We start from the raw sequence: 13,198 nt of genomic DNA on the forward strand, positions 1-13,198 counted from the left end.
AGGGGAGGTTTAGATTGGATAGTAGGAAAAATTTCTTCACTGAAAGGGTTGTCAAGCATTGGAACCGGCTGCCCAGGGACGTGGTTGAGTCACCATCCCTGGAGGTATTTAAAAGACGTGTAGATATGGTGCTTCGGGACATGGTTTAATGGTGGTTTTGTCAGTGTTATGTTAACGACTGGACTTGATGATCTTAAAGGTGTCTTCCAACCAAAACAATTCTATGATTCTATGATCTTAGATTCATGGGGAGCTTGAAGATGAGTTTCTCAGCTTCGTCAGTGATCACATCTCTCAAATCTGGAAAAAAATTATGCCTGGTGATAAGATACAAGAAGCCTACCTTGGGGGGCAGGGGTCCAGGCTACAGGCTTTCAGCAGCTGTGGAGGACGGCGGCTGGTTACACACAGAGTCTCGTCCGCAGTCTCCCTGGTTTGTTTGTTCAGGCAGGTCACCACAGCCTCCTGGACACCTGCACACAACAACATATGGTCACAACCAGCTCTCCATATCTGAGTAGCAGCCAGGGGCAGAGATGGGCCCGGCGGGGCCAGCCCATCGGTGTGTGGGGAAGCACAGCCTCACACCCAGGACTTCCAGCTCAGGGGCTGCAGCCCCTGCATGACTGTGAGGTGTTTGCTGTCCACATCCAAGCCTCTGCCTGATGGTCTGCGAGGAGTACAGTAAGAATGTCTACCAAAGGGGGATGTTTCCTGTCACCGGACTGAGTAGGGAAAATCGCAGTTCCTTTTCTCCCTTCTACTGGGAAAAGCCTTCTTCTGTAACTCTTGTAACTTTCCAGACACAGTCACACATTGCTTACTGCACATTTTGTATCCTGTTCCCCAGCCAGCGGGGAGATGACCTGATCAAAACACCACCTGGATGCTGGGCTTTTACTCGCCTTTGCTTTCAGTCTCACTAGGTGAGACTAGGTGTCTCAATTGCAGTGAAAAGTCCCCAGGTTCATTCACCACTTACCCTGGACAGAAAATTGCCCAGTGTTTTCTAGTGACTTATCCTTTTGTTATGAGGCTGTTTATTTCTCAGTCAAGCAGGCTAAGGTGTGAAGACAAGGACACATAAGGAAACTCTGAACATAAGAAAAAGCTTCTTCACTTTGACATTGGCAGAACACTGGAACAGGCTGCCCAGAGAGGCTGTGGACTCTCCTTCTCTGGAGACATGCAAAACCTGCCTGGATGTGATGCTGTGCAACCTGCTTTGGCAGGGGGCTTGGACTAGATATCTCCAGAGGTCCCTTCCAACCCTGACCATTCTGTGATTCTGTGAAGACGGTCTTGACTTCAGCATGCTATATTTTAAGCAACTGTATGATTGCTATACATGCAAAAGTAAAGTAAAACAAGGTCAGACAATTCAGCTGCTCTTAGTTATTTTTCTTCATCCACAGACCTGCACCTAAACTGAAGATGCAAATCTGCAGGGTGTATATGAGAGCTGGGACAGAACAAGGGTAACTGTTGGGACTAAGAGAGAAGCTGGAAGATTAACTCGGGGAAATCCTTGGTGGTACCAAATTCCTAACATACTCCTCAGCATACCAGTATACTCACTTTTCCTATGAGTAAGGTAGGAATATTAGTTTTTTTGGATCACAAGTTTAGAAAGCTAGAAAATCAGGGATTGCAATGCTACATGCTAAAGGAAAGAGTACTTAGTGAGGGAGAGTCTACTTCTTCCCCAGGGGGTCTGAGGATAATAATTGGCCTGAACTTCCTACAAATCTAATCCACAGTGGTTCAAGCAAACTGGAAGTATGCTTTTTACATTCATCCCTATTTCCTGAGTTAGGAAAAGATTAGCTGAACGCATAACAATTGCATCATCCTCTCAAAACCAAAAATTAGTTTTCCCCAAATATCTCACAATCTTTTGAAGACACCAATGTTTTAAAAAAAATAGCGCTGGAAGAGCTTGAACAGCTCCAAGAGCAGTGTAACAGAACTGACAATACCTTTTTCTGTTTCTAATGCCAGATCACATATCGTTAGGCAAACAATGGTATCATATTATTCAAGAGGACCAAAGTGCTGCAACTCATCGTAGTTCCTGTACTTCTGAAATTATTCTTGGATTCATTCCCCTTATTCTCAGTACAGGCTGAGAGGGCCACAGCAAAATGGCATGTTGAGCAATTTATTGGCTCCTATGTGTGCAAGCTTATTCAGGGCATGCCTATGACTCAAGCATAGGCAGTGTCTCCATTGTACTCAAGGTGCTGAAGAGAAGAAAGAAATGTGACATTTTTGGACATAGACATCAACACAGAAATTACCAAAGTCCCTGAAGTTAGCCAACATTGTTGTGGGTTTCCTTCTTTACAAGCTGGTCCCATATTTTCAAGCTGTTTTGCTATTCAAGCAGTCTCCCAAAAGACTTAAGAGAGTTGTAAAATGGATAGCTCATTGAAAGAATAAAACAAATGGTAGTGATTTATTTCTAGGAAAGGACACCAATTAAATTTCTATACATAAAAAATATCTTCTCTACTCTGTCATATTCGGTATCTTTCCAGCTCAATCATTTTTCTGTTGAGCAGGTTATCATATTGTGTACAGCAACCAGTGGTATATGGGTTCCCCAGGACAGACTGCTCCTGACTGCAGAACAGAGGTGGTTCTCTACCTGATGGAAAACGGCACTGTGTTCAAGTTACCAGTCTCTACTTTGCACTGATCACTTGTGCAGGCCTGACAGCAAGACCAATATGATGAGTCCAGGAGAGAAGGACTGCTAACACAGAGGTATGGAAATCAGGAAAGTATTCTTAACTCTATGGAAAGAAACCACTGAGTCCTGCCACATGTTGGTGATATCATTCTGTTTGCCTGGGATACAGCTCACACACCATCTGTACATGCTCAATGTTTGTTTTTTTTTTTTTCAGATCAAAATTTTGTAAACCAACCGTACTTCCACAGCTTCAATTTCTCCTCTCTGAAGTGTGTCACTAATGAGTTCTTGACCATTATTATCAATTATCTTAGCACTTTTGCATTGTCTGTTTCAGTGCTGGCTATCCAGAAGTGATTGACTGCAAGGTTTTGAATTCAGGCTTTTCTCCATTTCTCAGACTGATGGGTTTGTGTTATCAAATTCATACAGCCAAGCTCTTCACTTTTCAGTATCCAACCTGCCCAAATCCTCCCAATGAGTTAATTTCCCATGCTTATTCCTGTCATTTAAGTCAACTCTGACCGTATTTCCAATAATTTTAGTCTATCCTACCAGCATTCTACTCCACTTATAATATTTCCTTTCAGAGATTCTTCTAACTTTTTACCTTTTAAAAGTACCGGTAGGAGTAGTAATCTTGCCTGACAACATGGGTATTGAAGAAAAAGGCTCCTGCCTGAATTTAGCCAGTCTGTGGTTGCTGGACTATGGATTGACAGAAGTTTCTGGCTCTAATGGCTTGTGCCAGTGACTAAAAAATAAAATAAAATAAAAAACAAACAAAAAATATGGCTTACTCCAGCAGCAAACAAATGTGCTCAGAACCACCTTCTTCAGCTTCTCCTTGAATCTCACACTGAGCATGTCTCAGCATACTGATAACATCTGTCCCTCTGTTTTTGATAGGTTAATGCAACAAATCTTTATAAGCTTTAAATCAAGGACGGATCATTCAACATTTAGAGAATATAAAGGCCTTTGATTATCTGTCAGGAGTTTCACGGTACAGAGATAATTACAAAAAGTATATGAAGTTCGGGAAGTCTATTTGCCAAGTAACTGAATTCTAAACATTATTTACTGCACAATAGTAACAGAATAAAAAGCTGTCTGCATTAAAATTCTTTCCCTGAAAAAAAGAAATCAGTTTTCATTAGGAAATAACAATATAAAAGGGTGTAAGGGTGGGATGTGAATCTAGGCAGTTTAAGTTCACTTTCAAAATACCATCAAATGAGGTTTTCTGTGTTTATATCTACCAGAATAGAATAATTGTTACATGATATTTGATGACAGCTCTGGGAAATGCAGCCACTAACAGCAGACTAAATGACTAACTAATTCCTTCTGGTTGCTACTTCTGGGAGGTGAAAGGTTACTTCTGCATCTATCCAATTTCTTCTCTTGAGACTCCAAAAACAATAAAATTAGTTTGACCGGTCTTGCACCTATGGCTACAAAAAATATCTGACTTAGCATCTGCTAATCTGGAAAATTTGGAGTTGACGTCAGACAAAAAGAAATCTTGGCTAACCATTTTTGCTGACAATTGAAAGATATTAAATTTTTAATGCCAAATGTCGCTGTCATATCAGCCTCTGAGTCATATTTGAAAAAACCACACATAGTCACTACATTCAAAGAAATTGCTTAATTTCAAGAGGCTATTTCTAGAAGCTATTCAGGTTTTAGTATTCACTGTCTAAGTGGGACAAATTGTTACTGCTCACTATATTAGTCCTGTATAGTCAGTATTTGTCAACACTTAGCCTACACTAGTATCATATTTTTTGTGTAGTAAACAAAGCAATAGTGGCAACGGTCTGACAACTCTCTATAAACTGCTGTAAACACTGGCTAGTGTTAGCAAGCTAAAAGTAAGCACAGAAAACCTTTGCATTATTTTCTAGTAAATGTGGTTTTTTAAGTTTGTAACTGATTACTGGTGAATCTGTACAGATCACACTATTAACCATTCATAAAGCACTGAGTGGTTTCCAGTTCTACAGTATCTATTCTGTGTTTATCTATAGTAATCCTTTTTTAAATAGCCTGAAACTTGTAATGTAAAAAAGACAGCAGCTGGAGAAGTCTAGATTCAATGTAAAATATATATGCTGGAGTGGACATATTTCTCAGAACTAGCTAGACAAAGTGATGGGAAAAAAAGGATCAGAGAACCATGCATTAATAGCCTATAAGATGTGGAACCTGAGACCTTGACTGGCTTTGAAACACTCCAAATGCCAAGCCTGCTAGCTTCAGAAAATCACACCATTAGTGCTTTTTTACCATATGTTTTCTTTTGCACTGGGATCGAAGACAATCTCACTTAGTGAAAGGAACTAGGGAACCAGATGAGCCCTTAGAATATCAATAATTTAATGCATCTGCTATGGGAGGACAATTTACTTCCACATGTTTATACTTGAACAGTACAAATTAAGAGATAAAAACTAAAAATGACACATGGTTCTTAGTCTGTATCACCAGATGACTTAAAGATTCAGCTTTTTTGCCTGAGTGTCTTTTGAATGATCAGCTGATACAAGGAAACAGAAATATTTGATATGTTGATCACTCTTGGTGACAGCCTGAGCATGGAGCCTGAAAGTCCTGGGCTAAAACATGTCGTGCACATGTTTTTTTTTCTGCAGTTTTCATCCATGCCTTTTCAAATATGGATGGATTCGATGATCTTATGGTTAGACTTGATGATCTTAAAGGTCTTGTCCAACCTAAATGATTCTATGACTCTAAGTAGCTGTAGTAAAGCAGCATGTCTGCGGGTGTTAACTGTAAAGCACACACTTGAAGAAGGAAAGCGAATCCAGCACAGAAACATTTTGCACTTACCTCCTCCACAGGACTCTGAACACTGTGTAAAGCCCTCGTATTCCCAGTCGTAGAGCTCATCAAACTCCTGCAAGCTGCCATACAACAGCTCAGTTTCCTCTGGGTTATATTCGGTTGCCTCCCCACTGCAGGGACCACTGTAACAGGCTCTCTGAGACACAGGTTTGGGACCTTCACATTCATCGATGGGCAAGTCAGCCACAGACTGAGAGAAAGAGAGGAGCACTTGACATTTCACAAGCCGCACCTGGCTGCCCACTCCACAGGTGACGCTACAGGTGGACCAAGCCTCAGGAATAAACCTGTGAGAGGAAGAGAGCAAAGCAAGTTATGTCCACAAAGAGCCAGGCAAGCAAAAGCAGCATAGTCCTGTCCAGACCAAATTCTGCTTAATAAGAAACAAATGCTTCACCTCATCATAGGGCTATTATGAAATACACATAAGAGCCATGACATATTGTTGACAACTCAATGGCGACAGCAGAAGGAAGGGCTTTCAAGTACTCATGTGGAGTGCCTCCTCATACCCAGGAAGATGCACGCTTAGAGTGCCTGCCTTGATCCTAAAACCTCTCATTGCAAGGCATCCTGCAATCTCCCAGTGTGCATCATGATCACACGGGCTACTTTTTCCTAGTATTCAGCCTGGATCACCTTTTCCTTAGTTGATATCACAATTATGTGACTAGTAAGTATTGAACAGGCTGCTGTTATCAGCTAATTGCAGTATTACAGGGAAAATAGTTTTAACCATTGTTCCTGTACTGCAGTAACCATTTTTAAGTCTTAATTGGAAGCCATAAAAAAGATAAAGAACCCACTACTTCTTTAGCTGCCCCCCTCTCCTCCCTGCCCCCCCCCCAAGCACGTTTAATTCCCCTTCTTATTAAAAAAAAAAAACAGTGTTCCATTTCTATTTTGGCTTTCTCTGGCTGGTGCTCTTTTCTCACTGATTAGCAACCCTTACATACTCCAAATTTTTGCCTCTGAAAGTCCATACATACTTTAATAAAAGCACCTTGCACCCACCATTACAATAAGAAAAACAGACTGAATTATTTTTTGTTGTTGTTGTTTTCCTGAACAATGGAATAATTTCTCAATTTTTCTGTGTTGTCACCACTTTTTCAACATCTTAAAAAAAATCAGTACTGGAAATTGGCCCATCATTTTATTCAAATGCATACCATCAAGCAGACAGGTCACATTCGACTCCATACCATATCATTACCACCTTGTTTAAAGGTAATGCACCTTGTTTTGCTGAGCTTATGTTGATCTATGCTGATCTTTCTGGAAACAATGGTTCCAGGGTACTCCATGACCTGCATTACTTATGCTTAGATACCTGATGTTGGTGGTATTAAAGCACTGCAGTAATGAAAACAGGTTACAGGGTGATTCAGATAGCTTTCTGTGACTTTCTTGTCTTCTCTATTGGCCATTCTACCAAAATTTCTGCCATGGGCAAGACAGTGGTTGTAGATATACTTCAAGGGCTGGAAGAGAAGAGCGAGTAGTTGGATCTGGCATTGATCCTTTAAGAACTTCACAGGAACAATCCCTACTGATAACACTCTCCCATTAACAGATCCCATTTGGGATCTGTCAGCTCCTTCAAACACCACAAGTTTTTTTTTTTACTGATATTTTTGAGTGCTAATCTAAAGAACCAAAACCTTTTTGTCATAGGGTCAACTGCCTGATAGAAATTTAGGTCTTTCAGCACCTAATCGTATGCATTAGCTAAATTTAGCAAATAAATGAGAGTCTACCAGATGTATTTTTGACTAAAACATGACTGTCACTGACAGTATTCCTCTCCTTTGGGTATTCATTTAGATAAGCCACACCCAACTTGGACAGCTTTGCCCAGGGCTGAACGCAATACAAACATCTGTCTCTTCGCAGGGCTATAGGAAACTCATTTTTCACCCTGAGAATCCCTCGAACAGTCTGATAGAAAGAAAAAGGAAATTCAGTTTTGTGATCAACATCTTTGAAAGTATTTTTATGCACTTCTATTTTTCTCTATTTGACAAAAGGATTTTCCTTTCACTCCGGGGTTAAAAAAAGAATCCAAAATTAAGAAAGAAACCTGCTGTCCTAGTGCGGAGAGTGTGCATCACTTTCTCCACTTCTTTTGAGTGTTTATAACATCTTGTTATAAATGTGATATCCACTGCTAGCACTATACACAGGAAGTAATAGAAAGGAAAGAAATTGATTGTATATTATTATATATTATATTATTGGAACATTTGAAACTGTTTATAATGCTGCTACAAAGACCACAGGATTTCTTCCTGGTGCAAAGCCTTTGAGTAACTAATGATGCAAAGTGATTCCTTTTCCCTACTCAGACATTTTATCTTAAAAGATTGGTCTTGTTTTAAAGAAGATATCCTTAATTTTGAAAGGATTATAGTTTTTAACAGTACATGTGGGCCTCTCATCTTGTTTTCTCTAAGAATGTGCAACTGCAGTAATACTATTTTGATGTGGAAAATCTCCGGTCACAAGTTGAACAGTCCACGTCAGCTACTGTGACTTAGATATTTTGTTTAGTTTAAATGTGTAGCTTCTTGACCTGAGATAGAAATCCTAATCAGATTACAAACAAAAGGCACCGGTCCTCATCAGAAGCTTTATTTTTAACATTGTGAGTTGTTGTGTATCTTTGCTTTGTTGAAAAACTACTGTAATCCAAACCAAAAGGAATGACATGTTGCCAGGTATTAAAAATACTCATTTAGAAAAAAGATACTTCTTATACTCAGAATACTTAGACACAGGAACAAAAGAGAGAGGACAGAAAAGGGAAGTAAGAACATTATAAAAGCAGAATGGAACCTTTCTGAAACGAAGCTTGATCTATAAATGCCATGTATTATATTATTTTACCCTAGTCAGCAACTCATAGTGAAAACACTGGAATACCTTCCAGAAATTATATTTTATTCAGCTTTCTAGGCCCAATTTCTACATTTTAAGTGATAAATTTGGAGGCTTAGTTTAATTCTAATGTAACTGTTGGCTGCTAAAGAGAGAATTGGTAGAATCAAAAGAGTTGAAAGCAGAAAAAAGGGAGGAAAACCCAAGAAAACCCCGCAGAAAAAATCTCCATATAGGAGTTGTCATTAGATACTGAACATTTATATAATATGAATGTATAATATAAATATACAATGGTTCTGAATTTTCCATCATCCTCAAACCAGGAAATTGCAAAGGTTTTCAAACATCTTTGTGTGGTCATTAATGACAAATGTTGCTAAATGGTGAGCACAAACCACAAAAAGTATGTGAATAATAAGCAGTCAGTTTCATGGGTTTAACGTTATTTGTTCTGCATATAGTGTAGCTTCCACTGCACAGCATTGTGCTTTTCTGTATGCCAACACCTGGGTCTTCTGTGAAAATGGAAGTTATGGAATAGATTTACTGCAAAGTAGGATTTTTAGAAAACGGGAAATGATGGAGGCGTTTCAGTTGTCATTGCATGTTGTCCAATTGAATCCCACTGTAATAATAGTCCCTACCATAACAACCTGAATAAATAAGACAAAGACAAATAGTTAGTTTTAGTAATGTGACAGTAGTAGCTGTCAGCCAGAACCTAATTGTGCTAATAGCTGTACAAATGAAAAATAAAAAGGTGCCTCTTGCCTCAAGAAGATTGCATTGAGCATTTTATAGCTCTTAGCATACTTCTCAGTGATTAGCATGTTGCCATTGCATCAAAGAACCTCTCTAAATTGGAGAGAGGTGGATTTGACAAATGGATCACTCGGTGGATAAAGAACTGGCTGGACGGTCACACTTAAAGAGTTGCGGTCAAGGACTCGATGTCCAAGTGGAGAGCAGTGACAAGTGGCGATCCTCAGGGGTCGGTACTGAGACCTGTACTGTTCAACTTCTTTGTCGGCAACATGGACAGTGGGGTCGAGTGCACCCTCAGCAAGTTTGCTGATGATTCCAAGCTCTTTGGCGAGGTAGACGTGCTGGAGGGAAGGGATGCCATCTGGAGGGGAGCGATGCCATCCAGAGGGACCTGGACAGGCTGGAGAGGTGGGCCCAAGCCAACCTCATGCAGTTCAACAAGGCCAAGTGCAAGATCCTACATCTGGGTCAGGGCAATCCCAAGCACAAATACAGCCTCGGCAGGGAATGGCTGGAGAGCACCCCTGAGGAGAAGGACCTGGGTGTGCTGATTGACAAGAAGCTCAACATGAGCCAGCAATGTGCGATCACAGCCCAGAAGGCCAATCGTATGCTGGGCTGCATCAAAAGAAGTGTGGCCAGAGGGCCAAGGGAGGTGATTCTGCCCCTCTACTCCACTCTCGTGAGACCCCATCTGCAGTACTGCATCCAGTTCTGGAGTCCCCAACAGAAGAAGGACATGGACCTGCTGGAGTGTGTCCAGAGGAGGTCCACAAGGATGATCCGAGGGCTGGAGCACCTCTCCTATGAGGAGAGGCTGAGAGAGTTGGGGCTGTTCAGCCTGGAGAAGAGAAGCCTCCGGGCAGATCTTATTGCGGCCTTCCAGTACCTAAAGGGGGCCTACAGGAGAGCTGGGGAAGGACTTTTTACTAGGGCATGTAGCGACAGGACGAGGGGGAATGGCTTTAAACTGGAAGAGAGCAGGTTTAGATTAAACATTAGGAAGAAGTTTTTCACTTTGAGGGTGGTGAGGCACTGGAATTGGCTGCCCAGAGAGGTTGTTGAGGCCCCATCCCTGGAGGTGTTCAAGGCCAGGCCGAACGTGGCCTTGGGCAACCTGGTGTAGTGGGAGGTGTCCCCGCCTATGTCAGGGGGGTTGGAACTCGATGATCTTCAAGGTCTTTTCCAATCTAAACCATTCTATGATTCTTTTATTCTTCTGCACAGCAGACATGACAATGTGTCTTCCTCAAAGGAAAAATACAGCAGTGTGTTCTGAGCGCTCTGATAAATATTTTAAAAAGGGGTCTTTTCATCCTGTTTTAGAGAGATCAATACTAGGTGGAGAAGTGAAAGCTCTAAGGAGGAAAAATCATGACCTTGCTTTGTTATGACTGACTTAACCTTATCTACTGTTATTCAATGTCTGGAGCGCTGACTACATGACAGCACCCAGCTGTGGGATGGCTGAAGGGTCCCTCTGCCTGTCACCCCCCCCCAAAATGGGCATCTCCATGGGCCATAGTGCTCTCAAGCTGGAAAAGGAAAAGGGTTGGAAAGAAAGGTGGAAAACTCTCCAAAGAAAACTGGGGCTTAAAAATAGATATTTTATAATGGAAATGCCTATACTTGTTTCCTTGACCTGTGGGCACTTTCATGGTGATGGACCAGCAACCTTTTCCTATTATATGAACAGGCTTGCAAAATAGTGGGTTCTGGATTTAAAAAAGGCGTTGTATTTTTCAGCGGTTTTTGTTAGCTGTTGAGGTTTCACAATTTGCACAAGATTAGGTTCAGTTGAAGGGATTACTGTTGCACCATTTCTGATATGCACATTAGCCTACACTGGGATGCATAATGTGTTCTAGGAAGAGAAGAAAATTAATGTAATGCCACTGACATCAATGGACTTCTGCAGGAGTCATTCAGGTGTGGTACTGAGCTGGTTTTGGCTCCATGCTTTTGTAGTGCACTACAACCACTGAAAATATATTTTAAGGAAATTTAAATACAACAGCAAAACCAACCTACCATGTTTGTGTGTGAAGCAGTTAATACAAAATATTGGTCAAACTGTGAAATGCACACCAGTCCAGCCTTCAAGCTGCACATCCAGTGGACCTGCAAGTACAAGTGAATTGCAGTTGTCCACAGAATTTCACCCACATGTGAACACTGGGTAGATACCACTTGCCCAGCTCAATTTTGCAAGGACTGTTTGCATTTGTAGATATTAATACTCACATTCACACATGAGAAAGTCCCTTTCAGACAACAGTGTGTCTAGTGTTTAAAAAATCCCACCTTCCTCTCTTTAAATTATATAAAGGGAATGTACTTAAAAATTCAGCTTTTGTAAACTAAAATGTGCTACGCAATGACCACTTGCATATAAAGGCAGCAAAAGCAATGTCAAAATTTAAGTTAAGAACAGTGATGACAATGGCAGTACTTAGTTGTGGGATAATGGTATTATTTCCTTCAAACTCTGGCAACAGATAAGGACTGGTGTATATTCCCCCCCCATAGAGCAACATATATGTAAATGGGGAAGTCAGAAGAAGAGAAACACAAAGACAGAGTCAATGCTCAGTCATGGGAGACCTTCCACGGCAAGTCATAACGGGTTCAGGGTGAGACTCATGGAGAGCTCTGCCAAATTTTGTGAAGGTCTCCAGAATGCTTGATGTACATAGCCACAACCTCTTCTGTCTAAGACCCGTGTGCTTACAATGTGTGTTATGAAGAAAAAAAAAGTGTGTATACAGACCGATGTCCTTTGAGCTATGGAGAAAAAGATCTTATTTTCTTCACTGCTGCTTAATTACATATTACCCTTAATTTTTATTGCTTAATGCTTTTTTTTTTCCCAATCCATCATTGTGTAAATCCATAGTTCAGACAAAGTCTGAGGTTTTGAGAACGTCACATACCAGTAGGATTGAGTATTCGAAGGCAACCATCTATAAAGGCATCTAAAATCAGATGCTACTGGTGAAATAAAATTCAAAGGCTTAGAAATTTTCTGTGATAGAACTGGGAACTGATCTCACATTTCCAAACTCGTCTTGAACTAAAATGCAAACCTGTCCCTTTTCTCCAGGAGAGTCTACCTCTCCATAGGTTTTAAGGTGTGGATAACACCACAGGGTGCTCACACACGGCACTGGATGGCTGCTGGTGCCATTGTTCAGAGAAGTGAAATAGAGGGCATGGCCACTCGTCAGTAAAATCTCAGGGCTCCATCTGTAAGAGAAATGGCACCAGGGCCAGCTGTGTAGGTCCAATTCCAATCTGAGTGATTACAGTCTGTCCCTCTATAGTTTCTCTTCAGTCTAGTTTGAAGATGATCTTTTCCTTCAGCTTTGAGACAAATCATGCCATAGTGTTGGTGCTCTCCATAAATTCACCACTGCCCTCCTCCCCAGGGAAAGATAACTGCTTCTGCCCTGTATACATATTACACATAAATCCTAAGTAGTGGTGGCGGTCCAAAGCGGCTCCTTAAAAGAATAGATAGAAATCATTACTTAATGTTAGGCTGATGCACTGCCGATCTTCCCTATGACCGAATGCATATATAATTTATATTTTTTTGCCATTAGATCTTAATATGGAGAAGTTTCGCTAAACTTCCTTCTTCCTCTTCACTGCATGACACTGAAGTGGACAAGCAACAGCCTAGCAGTTGATAGTATCTGTGTATGTCCGCACTACTTTTTTTGGCAATCCAATAATCATAACAGGCTTTATCTTTAAAATAAAACATTTATAGGAAGTTTTAAATTACTTATTAACCTGTGAAACAGGTACAAACAACATGATGGAAACTATTTAGCAGGGAAAACCAAAGTAAAATAGCTTACGTGTCTCTGAAAATATAAATACTGAAAAATAAGAAAGAGATATTGGGTGACTCTACCACACTGGTCTCTCTGTCCGTATCCAGTTCCCTCAGGGCTTTGTCCCCTCCACTGA

General features: G+C 40.8%; 1 protein-coding gene across 1 annotated transcript in view; it reads right to left on the reverse strand.

Moving 5' to 3' along the window:
* ADAMTSL1 (ADAMTS like 1) overlaps window positions 1-13,198 on the reverse strand; it is a gene marked incomplete at its 5' end in the record, with an annotated part of 206,713 nt that overhangs the window by 75,011 nt on the left and 118,504 nt on the right. The window contains 2 exons of the mRNA XM_082497983.1: window positions 344-473; window positions 5,558-5,859. Coding sequence (XP_082354109.1) covers window positions 344-473; window positions 5,558-5,859 — 432 coding nt within the window. The remainder of the gene's footprint in view (window positions 1-343; window positions 474-5,557; window positions 5,860-13,198) is intronic.

Source organism: Vanellus vanellus (genome assembly GCF_965231255.1).
Source record: "Vanellus vanellus genome assembly, chromosome: Z".
NCBI lineage: Eukaryota > Metazoa > Chordata > Aves > Charadriiformes > Charadriidae > Vanellus > Vanellus vanellus.